This window comes from Delphinapterus leucas, chromosome 4, assembly GCF_059928025.1.
Source record: "Delphinapterus leucas isolate spDelLeu-1000000601 "Yukka" chromosome 4, BTC_Dleu_Yukka2, whole genome shotgun sequence".
Taxonomy (NCBI): Eukaryota; Metazoa; Chordata; class Mammalia; order Artiodactyla; family Monodontidae; genus Delphinapterus; species Delphinapterus leucas.
Genome location: NC_143132.1, coordinates 60,229,041 through 60,246,721, shown reverse-complemented (window position 1 = coordinate 60,246,721; position 17,681 = coordinate 60,229,041). Strand labels below are relative to the sequence as shown.

Sequence of the window (17,681 nt, the reverse complement as noted above, 5' to 3'; positions counted from 1 at the left end):
GTCTATTATATTGAGCAATTATATGTTTGGGTTTATCATAGCCTAGTATACGTTTTTAAAAGTAGGAAAAGACTTTCCTCCCATTCATTGTTGAGATAATTAGACATAGGCATCAAAAACTCCTCAACTAATTAGCTTGTTTATTTTTCAAAAGTAACAAATGTTATTAACGTGAGTAATAATCTTAATTATCCAGATCATTCTGCTATGCAGATTGGGTCCTCTCCTGTAAAATCACATACAGTAAACCACTTAGAAGAAGCTAATATACAGAAAGATGTCCTGGGTTCTACTTCCTATTCTGTCATTAATTTTAGCAAAATAACTTCATTTCCCAGTGTGGTTTCCTAATCTGTGAAAATGGAATAACTCTCACCCTATCTATCTACACATACCAGATGAAAAGATTTCTATAAATGCCCTCTGCAAAGTACAAAGTACTATACAACTCTAAGATATTAGAAATGTATATTTGTTGCTACATCATAAGCAACAGTAGATTCCAGCAAATCTAGTGCCCTAATTCCCTTATTTTACCAGTAAAGAAACAGATGCTTATAAAAGTAAAACAAAATAGTTGCTGGAAAACTCAGAACTTTACTATTTATCACATCCTTCAGAATAAAAAATACTGACTTAGGCTTCCAAAATATGATCCAAGGAACAAAGTCTTTAAGAAATCCACTTATCATTATTAAGGCTTAAAAAACACAGTAATTATCACATATTTCAATCTGATGGTAGAATCAGATCCTCTCTTATACAAATACGCTATGTCTCTGTGACAACATTCACTAATGCCTGTGTGTATATATTTATTAAAAAGACTTGACAGAAGAGACAGATACACATGACTAAACCTCAAAGAAGTCTCATAGACCACTTTCATAGACCTAAAGATATCAGTGCCTACAAGAAAAAAAAAAAAACCCTCAGACAAAAATCAAAAGATAAGCAAACTAGGACAATATCTGCAACTCATAACAGATGAAAGACTGATTTCAAAGAGCTTTACCAATCCATATGATAAACAGCTACTACCAATACAAAAATGGACAGAAGGCAGTTGTCAAATGGTGAATACACACAGAAAAGATGCTAGCGCACTGTAAGAAATACAGACCAAATAGGCATCTAATAAAGCAGGGATGGTAAAATGCTAATTATCAGATCTAGGTGTGGGGTACATGGGTATTCACTGTAATATTCTTTCAACTTTTCTGTATGATAATGATCATAAGAAAGTATTGAAGAAATTAGCATTGGTGAGTATGTGAAGAAGCAGAATTCTTGTCCACTGTTATTCCTTTTGAAGAGCTATTAGAAACTAAAATCTATATTAACAGTTGTATTCTTAGCAATTTTACTTCTAAGAGCTTACCTGACAAAAATACAAAGAAACATGCGCATAAAACATACAAAGCCACAGTGTAAAAAACATGCTTAAGAATGTTTTATGGTGTGAAGTTTGTGGGAGCAAAAAAATTATCAATAATCCAAGTGCCCCCTAAAAGGATGCTGGTTAAATAAATTACGATATATCCATACAAAGGGATACTGTGCAGCCATTTAAAAGAAGTAGGTAGACTTGTCCTAAAATAGCAGATGAGTATGTCACTTTCTCCTTCTTCTCATAAGAGTAACCACCAAACAAGGAGAATAAGAAATACAGAAACACAAACTCCATAGTCAAAAATTAGGGGCCATGTTTAGCTTCACAACAAAATAATGAGGAAAGCCAACTAAATGAGATAAAAAACAAACAAGGGGGTGGAAAGACACCAAGAATTCACCTGAGGCTGCACATCTCAGATTAAGCTTTTGCAAACCAGAAGGTACATCCTGAGGGGCAAAACAAAGAATCCGTTGTCTGGAACACAGTAAAAGGGGTACAGGGCTAGTGGCAGGGGTTCCTTGGACCCAGTTTGGCATCAAGGGGAAGTAGAGAGATGGGGACCCAAAAAAAAGGAAGGCACTCTTTTTCAGTAAGTAAAAAGTGAATGAGGCAGGGTAGAAGAGAAAGAATTCATTGTAAGTGGCCTTGTAGCTGCGGATTTTTGTTGGCAGGAAAGAAAAAGTAAAATAACTTACACAACTCTATGCTATAACAAACTTCACAGATTACCAGGAAGAATTCCTGCTACCCTGGACCACAGTAACAACCATTCCCTCCCAGCTCCTGCAAAGATGAGTAATAGTAATAATAAACATCAGCACAGGAACAAAAATAAAAGAAAAAGAGAGACAGAAGAGCAGAGTACAGCAATGAACCTGCCAAGAAACAAATGAAAACTGTGACCACAATTAATTAATAAAAGAAAATCTTAATATTGCATCCTACCACAAAATAAAAATCTCAAGGAGTATACAGTAAGATCACAAAAGATGTTTCATGAGCCAGCAGAACTCAGCAAAGAGCTAGAAGAACATAAAGGCTTCACTGGAAGCAATACAAAGAATACACGTTGATTACCCTGTTAAAAAATGGATAAAAGGCTAAATAAAAAGAATTAGAGAGGAAATGATGCATATGGAAACAGCTAAAGGAGACGCTATATGTTTAGCTTCAAGAAGATAACCATAATGGAAAAGAAAAAGTTTCAGAAACCATTCTCAAAAATTTTCCAAAATAAAAGACATATTCATAGATTGAAAAGGTATACTATGTCTCAGGAAAAAATTATCAGAACTATCAATACTGGGATATATCCTAATAAAGTTATAAGACTTCAAGGTTAGGACTTCCCTGGTGGCGCCGTGGTTAAGAATCCGCCTGCCAATGCAGGGGACACTGTTTTGAGCCCTGGTCCGGGAAGATCCCACATGCCGCGGAGCAACTAAGCACGTGTGCCAGAACTACCGAACCTGAGCTCTAGAGCCCACGAGCCACAACTACTGAACCCGTGTGCCACAAGTACTGAAGCCTGCGCACCTACAGTCCAAGCTCCAAAACAAGAGAAGACACTGCAATGAGAAGCCCGTGCAACGCAATGAAGAGTAGCCCTCACTTGTGGCAACTAGAGAAAGCCCGTGCGCAGCAACGAAGACCCAACAATGAAGGTCTGACGCAGCCAAAAAATAAGCAAATAAAAAAAAGAAGACTTCAAAGTTAAAGAGACATTCCTTTGGGTAAAAAGAAAAATCACCTATAAAAGGAAAAAAAAGTAGGCCAGCGTCAGATCTCTCCCCAGCACTTAATGCTGAAATAAGAGTTCTCTAGGCAAGAAATACTGATCAAAAAATTTTATACTCTGCCAAACTGTTAAAATTTAAAGGCAGCTGAAAAAACCCAGACTTACAAAGAAACAAGAATTCAAATTTTGTCCAACCATGAAACAAATGGAAAAACTGTAGTCAAGGGACTGCCAGTGGGCATGACTCCATTTCACTAGGTCTAAGGCTAATACAAATACTGGATTTATGGTTATAGAACAGAATACGAACATTATAAATCCTGAAAATGTAGAAATCAAAGCACCAAAAGCTGGATGGAAGTGGGAGCAAAGATGGAAGATAATACATAAACATACTGATATTCAAAGTATTACAGTTCAAAGCTGATAATTCAAGTTATAGAGATACAGATATATTCAGAGAGCAATGGTAAAACATGTAATGAAAAAAGGAAAACCAGTAGTAGAAGATACATCATTTTAAAGTCATCAAAAAGATTGTGGCAGCTCTATTAATGTCTTAAATTGACATATTCTCAAGATATAATAATATGTGAAATATTAAAAAAAATATTCTAGGAACATGGTTGTGTGTATGTACTTTAGAAGGAAAGAAAAGTTCTTTGGAAAAGAAAAAGTTTGGTGCTAGATTTAAACTTAAGAACAGATATGTTAATCACTTTTATTCCAATTCATATACTCACCAGTATAAATAGAGGCTTCTCTAGCAGCAACAGGCATATTAGAGGTATTGGCTACCAACGCTGTCCTCTTCATAATTGACTCTACCTTACCATCAACTTCCATCGTGAGCTAGAGGCAAGCAATCTATTAGTGATCCCTAGAACATTCAGTCCCCTTTTCACAACTTGTTTATATTTAATCCCTCTTATAATCTGTATTCCCAAAGCCATATTCCCAGCACTCCAACCTCTTCCCTCTATCCCACTGTGTGGTAAAGAAAACAGCCAGTATTTCCATTTCATAAATGAAGCCCATTATTTTATGGAAAAAGGAATATTACTACAGTAACCTAGTAGATCATATAAAGGCTATGTAAATTCACACCTATAAATATTTTGCCTATTGTATCTTTCTCCCAATAACTGAAAACCACCAGACCACAAAAAGAAACTTTCAAGTGTTTCACTGAAAAATTCAAATTCGTCTCCTTGAGTATACAAACTGAATCACAGATATAATTAGAAAACTTCCTTAAAAGATCCTTGACAAATGAGAGCATTGCTCCAGATTCAACACAAAGCTTTATTAATTGCCAATTAAAGTTGATTAGTGGTATTTTCTCTAGATTAGTATTGGAAGCGTTACAAATACAGACCTCTGGGAAGTCCCGGAGGACTTCAGACATCTCATTTCCTCTCTCACCACATCCTACGTAGATGATCACATCACTGTTGGAATACTTGGATAGAGACTGCGATATCACCGTCTTTCCACAGCCAAAAGCCCCAGGGATTGCAGTAGTTCCTCCCTGTACACATCTATACCAATAAAACAAGCACGGATTACTTTACTCGCTAATACATACCAATAAATAAAGTAGGTAAGTGACACAGAAATACAAGTTAAAGAACGAAAGCACTTTATAATACTGTCATCTGTATCTATATATGTACTTACAAAGATAGATATACAGATAGATATATAACAATTGCTCCCCTAGTTTCCACCTATAATAGTATATGTTGTTTATTATAAATTAATCATTTCTATCATCTTTAATAGCGAAAAGTGAAAGTATATTCCATAAGGTAACTGGGGAAGAGGAATATGAAAATAAATAAAATAGCACTAATGATATTCTGAATGCTTAAATAAATTAGTTTATGAAAGGACAATGTAAGAATTAAAGCTGAAAGAGAAATATAAACACTTTGAAAGTTGTCTTCTGAGGTAAAAAATAAGATCTAAGAAATTCCTATCTTGTCACAGAGGTTAATAAATGAAGACTTTTGTTAAGGTGTTAAGTCAACCCCCTTTTACCCATTCAATAACGATTTATGAGGTACTTCCAAGGTACTACAAACTACGCTTGGAGATGCTGGAGAGACAACAGCGGAGAAAATAGCCATGTTTCTGTATTCAAAGAGCTCACATTCCAGTGGAGTCAACTGGAGAGTCAGCTTGTGATTACAGTACCATTTGCACCACTTTCAAACTTTCCCTAAAAAGTGTCAGTGGAGAGTGAAATCCCATTAAGGGCAGAAGGAAGTTAAGAGCAGAGGGAAGTGAATGTCACAGGTGTGTTTGTGTGTGCGGGTGAATGTGTGTGTCAGGCAGGAGTGTCTGGGCAGGAGAAATGAGACATAATGCTAAGGGAAATTCCTTGGTAACAGTGTGTTTTATCATAAAATTCACACAAACACTGCATCGTTAATAATAATAACAGACTTTTCTCATATGAAACTAATACGCATTAAAATGTTTTCTCCTTCAAACCTTTCAGTGACTCTGATACACTAAGAAGGCATGTCCATTCAGCCTATGGCTTTGTATACGTCTTTCAAATCACCTTTAAGCCAGGGTGGGGAGGCAAGGCTGGGTGTGCCCCACTTTAGAAGTTCAACAATCCAATGTGAAAAGTGCTATCATAGAGACCATCCAAGGTTTGTGGGAGTACACAGGAAGGAGTACAAAGTCTGACACTGGATGGGAGTGGGATTAGGAAATTCTTTCTGAAAGAAGCTAAGACCTGAAAGAAAATAGAAATTAGCCAGATACAGGGAAATAACATTCCACATAGAGGGAATAGAATGCCCAAAGGTCCAGGGGCAAGAGGGAGCATTGCTTGAAGAATTAAAAGTCCTTCGTTAAGTCTGGAAGATGGTGTATAAGGAAGCAGTTGGGCAGACAAGTGGCTGAGACAATACTGGAAGGTAAGCAACAGCCAGATCATGGGTGGCTTTGTAAGGAGTTAAGGAGTGTGTGTTTGTCTTGAGAGCAATAAAGAGCTCTGAAGGGTTTCAAGCAATATTGTGCAGGATCACATATGTGCTTTAGTTGGATCACTATGTAATATGGACAACCACTTGGAAAGAAGGCAAAACTGAAGACGGGAAGTCTGATTAAATGAGTTTATTACAGGAATTAGGGTAAGGTCCTTAATTATAGTCATGGAGTAGAGATGACAGATGCAGATAAAAAACATTTAGGGAATAGAATAACAGCATTAGTTCACTAATTAGATGTGGGAGGGTAAAAATGATACTTGAGAGAAGTCATAGCTTTTAGATTAGGCATTCACTGGATGTATGATAATGACACTGGTTGAGAGAGGCAGCAAAGTTTCAAGGAAAGGAGTGGTGATTAAGATGATGATTTTAGTTTTAAACATGCTGACTTTGAGGCACCTATAAGATATTCAAAAGGAGAGGTATAATCAGAAGTGGATGTATGAGTCTGGAACTCAGAAGAGATCTGGGATGAAGATACAGGTTTAGAAATCATCATATATAGATGAACATTTAAGTCTCGAGAGAGAATGAAGTCATCCACAGAGGGTAAGACGTATAATGAGGAATGAAAGAATTACTACATCACTGCTTCAGTCTTTTCTGGGAATTAAATGATAAAGTTATCTGTTAAAAGTAAAGCAGGGTATGGTAATGCCTAAGATTTAAAGAGAAAGGAGGTTTTTAAGCAGGTGATGAAGAAAATGGCAAAGAGCAGACTACAAAGTAAGAAAGATTGCTGGGTAGCATAAAGAACCCAGTTGATGTTAGAAGTCATCAATTTATAGTGACACCAATCTACTAATTCTAGGATAACTTAAGAAAAATAGTTATATTATTCTGGCACAGATTTCCTTCTGGAAATTTCATTTTTTCAGAAAGTTTTAGAAATAATGCTTTCCTTTTGCAACTGTGAAAAAATAAATTTTCTTCAACAGTTTGATTCTCTAAATAAGCACTGGTAAAATATATTTCTCTAGATAAAATGTATTAAAGGATTAGCACATAAAACCTTTATCTACAAAGAAGTGAAACAATAAGCACATATAATAACTCTGAGGGAAAACCACGGGACACAAATCAAACTTACGGAAAAAGGGCATCAAGGACTCTCTGGCCAGTCAACAGAGGATGATTAGCTGGCAACTTCTCAGTGACAGGCCGAACCTGACGTACAGGCCATACTTGGACCATGCTGAACTTCTCCTTTATACCTTCAAATTCAAGCTCCAACACAACATCCTACAAAAATACAGCAGGACTTTAAGTACATCATAAACATTTCTTCCTCTAAAATCAAAGTAACGCCAGATTTCTCTTGGGGGGTTAGGGAGGTGGTATGTGGAAGTGGGGAGGGAGATTTATACTTTTTTATTGTAAATCTTTACATACTGTTCTAATTTTTTTTAAACCAGGTGCATTATTACTATTTTAATGATTTTTTAAAAAAGCTTAGAAGTTTTGGAGAAAGGAGTATCTCAAGTAATAGAGGGATAGTTAAATAAATTACATGAATATGCATAGGAAAAATTCTTGAAGGGTACAGAAGATACTCCTGGGACTGAGGGAGGGAAGAAATGAAAGCTTTCATAATTTATTTTCCATTCTTTATTTTGCTTACTTTATTATAATGCTCTTACACTGCTTTAATGAAAAATACTAATCTATTAAGAACCCTAACATATTTAATAAAGTTAAATATTTTAAATTATTTACAAAAGCAAAAAGATAATGAGTAATACGCTAATATTTGTGAACACTGAGATGGTTTTAACTGTTCACAAACAATCTCAAAGTCCATAGATCTATAGAAATCTGTAATCTTGTTGATGCATGAATCTGAACTGTCTACTTCAGGGTTTTCTTTCAAGTATAGGTGAGTCTCTAAGCTAGTGAGTAAGGTTAGCTGACTGCCCAGAATCCCGATTTAATTCTTTTGCTCTGTATATGTTGTAGAGCACAGACTGATTCTTGTGAAATGATTAGAAAATTATCTTTTATCATATTTTATTGGGAAAAAATTATATGCTATAATGATCTTCTCAATAAAGCTATCTTCATACCCACAAAGATTATCATGCACCTACTGTATTTGGTATGATGTGACTATCAATAACATAAAAGGACTAAGTTTTAAGTGGCTCACCCAGAGTAAGAACTTATATAATCCATTATACAATTCATTATGTGAATAGAGACTGACAAAAAGATCAAAGTCTATTCTATGCCTAAAGAATCAGAGGTTTAAATAATGTAGCATAAGTTAAGAAGGTAGGAAAATACTATACTAGCTATTTCTCTTCAAAAAGAAATAATATATTTTGCTTTTTGTATTCCCAAGCTCAAGTTTTAAAGAAAAAAATCTTAAATAAAAAAATAATTATGGGAGTAACTTAAAACATACACATTAAATACGAATTCTGTAACTATTCAGAGTACTAAAACTGGGCAACTGTCACATATAAGGGGGGCCACTCTTGTGAGATAAAGTTTATATGATACTTACAGAGGTATCGTAATTTCCAGGTGGAGCAATGTAAGTGACAGTTCCTCTGTTTCGTGGGGGCAACATGATTTTGTGTTTGATGAGTGAGTTCTCGTTGACAATTCCATAAATATCTCCACCAGTGATGTGACTACCAACCTAGAGAACAAATGCACTTGTTTAATGTTCAAATAAATGACAAACCATTTAATGTTTAATAAACGTCAAGCAGACTCACCCTTGCTATTATTTAAATCATTTGCTTCACTTATCAATAGAACACATTTGTTCTATAATCCTTCTAGTGGAGCTAAAAAAAAGATGTAAACTATGCTTCTATGGTCTATTTTTATTTTGACTAAGAGTACAAAATAGTTCAGTAAACACTCTTTTCACATTCTTTCACCAATTTTAGAAATTTAGGTTACAAAGACATACCCGTAGGTTTTTGCAAGGTGTGAAATCCCATTTGACATCTCTGCTAAGAGCAGACACATTTACTCCTCTGGGAATGTAAATACTTTGAGTCTGACTGCTGATATCCGACAAAGGTCTTTGAATACCATCAAAAATGGCTCCCATAATGCCAGGACCAAGCTCTACTGAGAGGGGTTTACCAGTGCGGAGTACAGGATCTCCAACAGACACACCAGCTGGAAATGGCAGTTGAGAAAAACTCACTATGAAAGATTAGAGATACTATAAAAAGGAGATACCACAGTTTAACAGGAAATGATACATAAGGCGCTAAACCTGCGATTCTCAAACTTTTAGTCCACAGCATCCTTAGTGTTTCAGTAACTTTTTCATAGTGACCTACAACAAAAGATATATATATATATATATATATATATATAAATATATATATATAATTCCATCTATTAAATAATTATGTCCAAACATCTTAATATATGTGTATGTCCTAACAACTAAGTGGTACTTTGAAAAATTGAAAGAAAAAAGAACATTTTAATTTCATTATAAAATAATCTCAATTCTTAAAAATGGGATTTATGTGCCTGTTGGGTATTCTACAATTTCCAAACCTTGGAGTCAGATTGAATACTCATCCCACATCATTTTTGTATGACACTTGGTTTTTAGCTTAGCAATTGCCAAAACTCAGCTTCACAAAGATATGATACCATCGACAAGAATATAGTACAGTCAAATAATAAAAGTGTTTATTATCTCAAGCTACTAGTTCTCATGGTGTCTGACAAAATGTCTAATATCCCCGTGTTTACCGTAAAACCTTAAAATATCCTGGGGCACCCACGTGAGTTTGCTGCAGCTGCCCAGAGTGCCCTGGGGCACAGTTTAGGAACCACAGGCTTAAAAATAGAAGCAAAAGCCTCTCCATCATACTTTGTTTCAACTATACTGGTGAGGAGTATCAGTTCCCTAAAAAGGATATTAGGACCTGGACAAAAACTTAAACTCTTAAGACTAAGAAACAACCAAAAAAATCTTTAGACTTAACAATCATTAAGGGATTTATTAATAAATGTTGGTATATTCGTAAGCTGGAATTCTATGTAGACGTAAAAAAGACTAGGCACTTCTACAAATTTTTCAAGAAAGATCTCCAAAATATATTTTCATTTCCAATATTTGATTATGAAATATTTCAAACCTACAGCAAAGCTGAAAGAATTTTACAGTGATCTACCATAAACATTGTACTATATTTATCACATATTTATCCATCTTCCACCATACATATATTTTTAAGTGAAAAAAACAAGGTGCAGAACAGTGCATATAATATGCTATCTTTTGGGGAAAAAAGGAAATAAAAATAAATATTTATATTGGTTCATACAACAAACTAGAAGGATACAGAATAAATGGAACTAACAAAATGGGCTGCATGAATGCATGTCTGTTTTGAAAATTGGCCAAATACAGGATAACAAAGGCAGAGCGGGTTCTCACTATACACACGGTCATTTGTTTATTTTAAATCTTCAAGCCATGTAGAAGACTAAATAAAAGATAAACCTAACAATAGAAAAAAATCCTTTTGATTAGTGATGATTTCATAGCTATGAAGACTCTTAATTTTATTAAAAATTTCAAATTAAAAATTTTAATTTTATTAAAAAATTTCAGATTTTGTTTAGAATTAGCACTCCAATACTGACAGAGAGAACAGGTACCATAAGCATATATTTTAGTATGGCAAAAAAGCTGTACCAAATAAAACTTAATTAAGTAGCCAAAGAAGTAATGCTGATCCTGAGAATAAGAGCAATGAAATATTAAGAGCAATGAAAGGTCAGGAGATAATACTAATTTCTTAAAATAAGAGCACTAATTCTTAGTACCTTTCTTCAACAAACTCCTATATATCAGGTTTCTTCAAAACACCAATATTCCACGTTTCTGATACCATTGGTGCTGCTTATACCTTTGCCATAATCTTTCAAATCTGATTTATAGAAAATGGCTAGAAATTGAACCAAAAAGGATACAGGTTTCTTCATACACCTGGATAGTGGCCATGTCACCCTCCAATCGGATAATCTCTCCAACCAACTCACTGTGGCCTACTCGCACCAGTTCATACATGGCTGCACCTGCCATGTCACAAGCTGTAACCACTGAAAAGAACAAATGAGTATTAAGATAATTAAAACATCCAATAAATCCTATAATACACTTCTCTCATATATTCACAGGAAAAATAAAATACCTACTATGGAACACACTATCTCATAAAAAGACAGTTTTAAAAAATTATACTTGATTTAAAATACTGTGTTAGCCGCAGAAATACAAAGCATCCTAAGAGACTACTACAAGCAACTCTATGCCAATAAAATTGACAACCTGGAAGAAATGTTAGAAAGGTATAACCTTCCATGACTGAACCAGGAAGAAACAGAAAATATGAACAGACCAATCACAAGTAATGAAATTGAAACTGTGATTAAAAATCTTCCAACAAACAAAAGTCCAGGACAGATGGCTTTGCAGGTGAATGCTACCAAACATTTAGAGAAGAGCTAACACCCATCCTTCTCAAACTCTTTCAAAAAAGTGCAGAGGAAAGAATACTCCCAAACTCATTCTATGAGGCCACCATCACCCCGATACCAAAACCAGACAAAGATACTATAAAAAAAGAAAATTACAGGCCAATATCACTGATGAATATAGATGCAAAAATCCTCAACAAAATACTAGCAAACAGAATCCAACAACACATTAAAAGGATTACACCATGATCAAGTGGGATTTATCCCAGGGATGCAAGGATTCTTCAATATATGCAAATCAATCAAGGTGATACACCATAGTAACAAACTGAAGAATAAAAACCATATGATCATCTCAATAGATGCAGAAAAAGCCTCTGACAAAATTCAACACCTAGTCATGATAAAAACTCTCCAGAAAGTGGGCATAGAGGGAACCTACCTCAACATAATAAAGACCATATATGACAAACTGACAGCAAACATCATTCTCAATGGTGAAAAACTGAAAGCATTTCTTCTAAGATCAGGAACAAGACAAGGATAACCACTCTCACCACCATTATTCAACAGAGTTTTGGAATTCCTAGCCACAGCAATCAGAGAAGAAAAAGAAATAAAAGGAATACAAATTGGAAAAGAAGAAGTAAAACTGTCACTGTTTGCAGGTGACATGATCCCATACATAGTGAATCCTATACATGCCACCAGCAAACTATTAGAGCTAATCATTAATTTGGTAAAGTTGCAGGATACAAAATTAATGCACAGAAATCTCTTGCATTCCTATACACTAACAACGAAAGATCAGAAAGAGAAATTAAGGAAACAATCCCATTCACCACTGCAACAAAAAGACTAAAATACCTAGGAATAAACCTACCTAAGGAGGCAAAAGGCTTGTATGCAGAAAACTATAAGACACTGATGAAAGAAATCAAACATGACACAAACAGATGGAGAGATATACCATGTTCTTGGATTGGAAAAATCAATCATGTGAAAATGTCTATACTACCCAAAGCAATCTACAGATTCAATGCAATCCCTATCAAATTACCAGTGGCATTTTTTACAGAACTAGAACAAAAAATCTTAAACTTGGTATGGAGACCCCGAATAGCCAAAGCAGTCTTGAGGGAAAAAAACGGAGCTGGAGGAATAAGACTCCCTGACATCAGACTATACTACAAAGCTACAGTAATCAAGACAATATGGTACTGGCACAAAAACAGAAATATAGATCAATGGAACAGGATAGAAAGCCCAGAGATAAACCCATGCACCTATGTTCAACTAATCTATGACAAAGGAGGCAAGGATATACAATGGAGAAAAGACAGTCTCTTCAATAAGTGGTGCTGGGAAAACTGGACAGCTACATGTAAAAGAATAAAATTAGAACACTCCCTAACACCATAGACAAAAATAAACTCAAAGTGGATTAAAGACCTAAATGTAAGACCAGACACTATAAAACTCTTGGAGGAAAACACAGGAAGACCATTCTTTGACATAAATCACAGCAAGATCTTTTTTGATCTACCTCCTAGAGTAATGGAAAGAAAAAAAAATAAACAAATGGGACCTAATGAAACTTAAAAGCTTTTGCAAAGCAAAGGAAACCATAAACAAGACGAAAAGACCACCCTCAGAATGGGAGAAAATATTTGCAAACAAATCAACGGACAAAGGATTAATCTCCAAGATATATGAACAGCTTATGCAGCTCAATATTAAAAAAACAAACAACCCAATCAAAAAGTGGGCAGAAGACCTAAATAGACATTTCTCCAAAGAAGACATACACATGGCCAAGAAGCACATGGAAAGCTGCTCAGCATCGGTAATTATCAGAGAAATTCAAATGAAAACTACAATGAGGTATCACCTCACACCAGTTAGAATGGGCATCATCAGAAAATCTACAAACAACAAATGCCGGACAGGGTGTGGAGAAAAGGGAACCCTCTTGCACTGTTGGTGGGAATGTAAATTGATACAGCCACTATGCAGAACAGTATGGAGGTTCCTTAAAAAACTAAAAATAGAATTACCATGACCCTGCAATCCCACTACTGGGCAAATACCCAGAGAAAACCATAATTCAAAAGGACACATGCCCCCCAGTGTTCATTGTAGCACTATTTACAATAGCCAGGTCATGGAAGCAACTTAAATGCCCATAGACAGACGAGTGGATAAAGAAGATATGGTACATATATACAATGGAATATTACTCAGCCATAAAAAGGAATAAAATTGGGTCATTTGTAGAGACGTGGATGGATCTAGAGACTGTCATACAGAGTGAAGTAAGTCAGAAAGAGAAAAACAAATATCATATATTAATGCATTTATGTGGAACCTAGAAAAATGGTACAGATGAACCTGTTTGCAGGGCAGAAATAGAGACACAGATGTAGAAGACAAATGTATGGACACCAAGGGGCTAAAGTGGGGGGTGTGGGGTGGTGGTGGGCTGAATTGGGAGATTGGGATTGACATGTATACACTGATGTGTATAAAATGGATGACTAATAAGAACCTGCTGTATAAAAAAATAAAATAACATGCAAAAATTCAAAGAAGTATATAAAAAAAAATACTGTGTTAGTTTCAAGTGTACAGCAAATGATTCAGTTATATACTTTTTTTTCAGATTACTTTACATTTATAGATTATTACAATATATGGAATATAATTCCCTGTGCTATACAGTAAATCCTTGTTGCTTATCTATTTCATGCACAATAGTTTGGATCTTAATCCCATACTCCTAATTTGTCCTCTCCTGCTTCCCTCTCCCTTTTGGTAACCATAAATTTGTTTTCTATGTCTGTGAGTCTGTTTCATATACAGATTTATTTGTATTATTTTTTAGATCCCACATCTTAGTGATATCATACAATATTTGTCTTTGACTTACTTCACTAAGTATAATATTCTCTAGGTTCATCCATGTTGCTGCAAATGGCAATATTTCATTCTTTTTATGGCTGAGTAATATTCCATTGTATATATATACCATATCTTCTTAAGCCAATCATCTGTTGATGGGTACTTAGTTTGCTTCTATGTCTTGCCTACTGTAAATAGTGATGCTATGAACATTGGGGTAGATGTATCTTTCGAATTAAGAGTTTTCCTCTTTGCTGGACATATACCCAGAAGTAGGACTGCTGAATCATATGGTAGCTCTATTTTCAGTTTTCTAAGGAACATCCATATTGCTTTCCATAGTAGCTACACCAATTTACATCCCCACCAACAGTGTAGGAGGGTTTGCTTTTCTCCACATCCTCTTCAGCATTTATTATTTGCAGACTTTTTTGATGACAGCCATTCTAACTGCTTTGAGAAGATACCTCACTGTCGTTTTGATCTTCATTTCTCTAATAATTAGTGATGTTGAACATCTTTTTATATGCCTGTTGGTCAGCTGTGTGACTTCTTTGGTAAAATGTCTATTTAGGTCTTCTGCCCATTTTTTTTTTTTTCTGCCCATTTTTTTTTTTTTTTTTTTTTGCGGTACGCGGGCCTCTCACCGCCGTGGCCTCTCCCATTGCGGAGCACAGGCTCTGGAAGCGCAGGCCCAGCGGCCGTGGCTCACGGGCCCAGCCGCTCCGCGGCACGTGGCATCCTCCCGGACTGGGGCACGAACCCGCGTCCCCTGCATCGGCAGGCAGACTCCCAACCACTGTGCCACCAGGGAAGCCCTCTGCCCATTTTTTGATTGTTTGGTTTTTCGATATTGAGTTGCATGAGCTGTTTGTATATTTTGGAGATTAACCCTTCGTCAGTCACATCATCTGCAAATACTTTCTTCCATTCCATATGTTGTCTTTTCGTTTTGTTGATCAAAAGACACATTTTTAGGGACTTCCCTGGTGGCGCAGTGTTTAAGAACCCACCTGCCAATGCAGGGGACACAGGTGAGATCCCTGGTCTGGGAAGATCCCACATGCCATGGAGCAACTAAGCCTGTACGCCACAACTACTGAGCCTGCACTCTAGAGCCCACGTGCTGCAACTACTGAGCCCACGTGCTGCAACTACTGAAGCCTGTGCGCCTAGAGCCCGTGCTCTGCACCAGGAGAAGCCACTGCAATGAGAAGCCTGTGCACCACAACAAAGAGTAGACCCTGCTCGCTGCAACTAGAGGAAGCCCGCACGCAGCAATGAAGACCCAACGCAGCCAAAAAAAAAAAAGAGACATTTTTAGCATAAGACATAGTTGGGGTAAACAATAAACTTTGTTAGGCTAAAGATTACTTATTTACATAATATACATGAAAACTATATTCATTTTGAAGTTCTATATGACAAACTCTTACCTAGTAGCATTGAGGCAAGTTTTGATCAACCTAGGTTGCTATAATATATGGAATGATGGGTTTTGGAACAATAGTAGTAAAAAAAACCCTTAAAACTAAAATGAGCACAAGAGCTTTAGCTAGTTGCATGATAGAATGCCACACAATTATCAGTTTGCTGTGTTGTCACCATCGCTTTGAGAAATATTATATAAAACAACATCTTTACTTTCTAACACTTTATACCAGTGGTTCTTAAAACTCTTCTGGAACAAAGACTCTTGATAAACTAATGACAGATCTATCTAGAAAACCTCCCATTTGCATCAAAAATTTGTTTCATATCCCATAGGATGTTTATTTCATATCCCATAGGACATTTATAATCAGTCACCACCACTGGGTGAAATCCTAATTAAAAATCCCTATTTCTTATAAATACTGAACTAGAATTTACACTTATTATTTTGGTTTATTTATTTGTTTGTTTGTTTGTTTATTTATGGCTGAGTTGGGTCTTCATTGCTGTGCGCGGGCTTTCTCTAGTTGCGGTGAGCAGGGGCTACTCTTTGTTGCGGTGCACAGGCTTCTCATTGCGGTGGCCTGTCCTTGTTGCAGAGCACAGGCTCTAGGGCATGCAGGCTTCAGTAGTTGTGGCACACGGGCTCAGCAGTTGTAGCTCGTGGGCTCTGGGGCGCAGGCTCAGTAGTTGTGGTGCACGGGCTTAGTTGCTCCACGGCATGTGGGATCTTCCGGGACCAGGGATGGAACCTGCGTCCCCTGCATTGGCAGGCACATTTTTAACCATTGCACCACCAGAGAAGTCCTGATCATGTTGTCTAGTAAGCAAAAATTACTTTTCTGGAAGGAGGGGAATGTTGTACATTTTCAGATATGTAGAAATAAGTCTTTTTTTTAAAATTAAGGAATCCACTTCTATGACTGTCATGAAGCCCAGGCTGAGTTAACAGTGACAAGTTATGGAAGTAACAACATCCCACTCTGGACTTTCTGGTTATAACCACTGTCTTCTCTCTCTAACCTCAACCTCTCTACATCTACCTCTCTTTGTCTCTCTATCAGACTCATGAGGCCTCAATCCCTGCCCTCCTATTCCTGGAAGATGCCAAAGCCAGCTATGTAAGAGGCCTTTTCAGGAGAAGACGACTTCTGTCTTCCCAGAAGACAAAGCCTCTACTGTGCTTTATGAGGCGGATAGCAACCCCAAACCACAGATAGGTTGGGACCTGCGCAGGCCTCAATGGAATAAGTCTATTTTAATATTTAGCCTTCTGATACAATTAATTAGATCTATGAATTAGGTAATATTCGAGTGAAAACTATTAAGGTGTTAATATTTATTTAACATTGAACAATGGAAATTTATTAATTTTTTAAATACTTACCTCTGAACCTATATATAAGAATAGTTAAGATGCACCAAAATACCAGAGATCACTAACGTTTGAAATCATATTTCATAAACAAAAGTATGCCATTTTTCTACTACCTCATTAAGTACTTAAAAATTATAAATAGGTTCCAAGAGCAGTTAACTACAAGTTTCAGAAAAATATTTTTACCTAAACTCTTTTGATAGTGTTCTTTTGCCTTTTCCCTAAGAGTTCTTGTGTATAGCCTGTCTTTCCTGAAGACCTTACGATCCTCAAGGGGAAAAATTGTTTCTCTGAATGGCAAAAGAGATTGAAAACAGTGAAATATATTATCTGCTAATAAGTTCAAGCTCAAAC

General features: G+C 36.1%; 1 protein-coding gene across 1 annotated transcript in view; it reads right to left on the bottom strand.

The window, feature by feature from the left end:
- ATP6V1A (ATPase H+ transporting V1 subunit A) overlaps positions 1 to 17,681 on the bottom strand; it is a 54,603-nt gene that overhangs the window by 10,709 nt on the left and 26,213 nt on the right. The window contains exons 3-8 of the mRNA XM_089910548.1: positions 11,108 to 11,236; positions 9,069 to 9,283; positions 8,652 to 8,789; positions 7,236 to 7,387; positions 4,513 to 4,675; positions 3,878 to 3,986 (exon numbers count right to left, since the gene is read on the bottom strand). Coding sequence (XP_089766674.1) covers positions 3,878 to 3,986; positions 4,513 to 4,675; positions 7,236 to 7,387; positions 8,652 to 8,789; positions 9,069 to 9,283; positions 11,108 to 11,236 — 906 coding nt within the window. The remainder of the gene's footprint in view (positions 1 to 3,877; positions 3,987 to 4,512; positions 4,676 to 7,235; positions 7,388 to 8,651; positions 8,790 to 9,068; positions 9,284 to 11,107; positions 11,237 to 17,681) is intronic.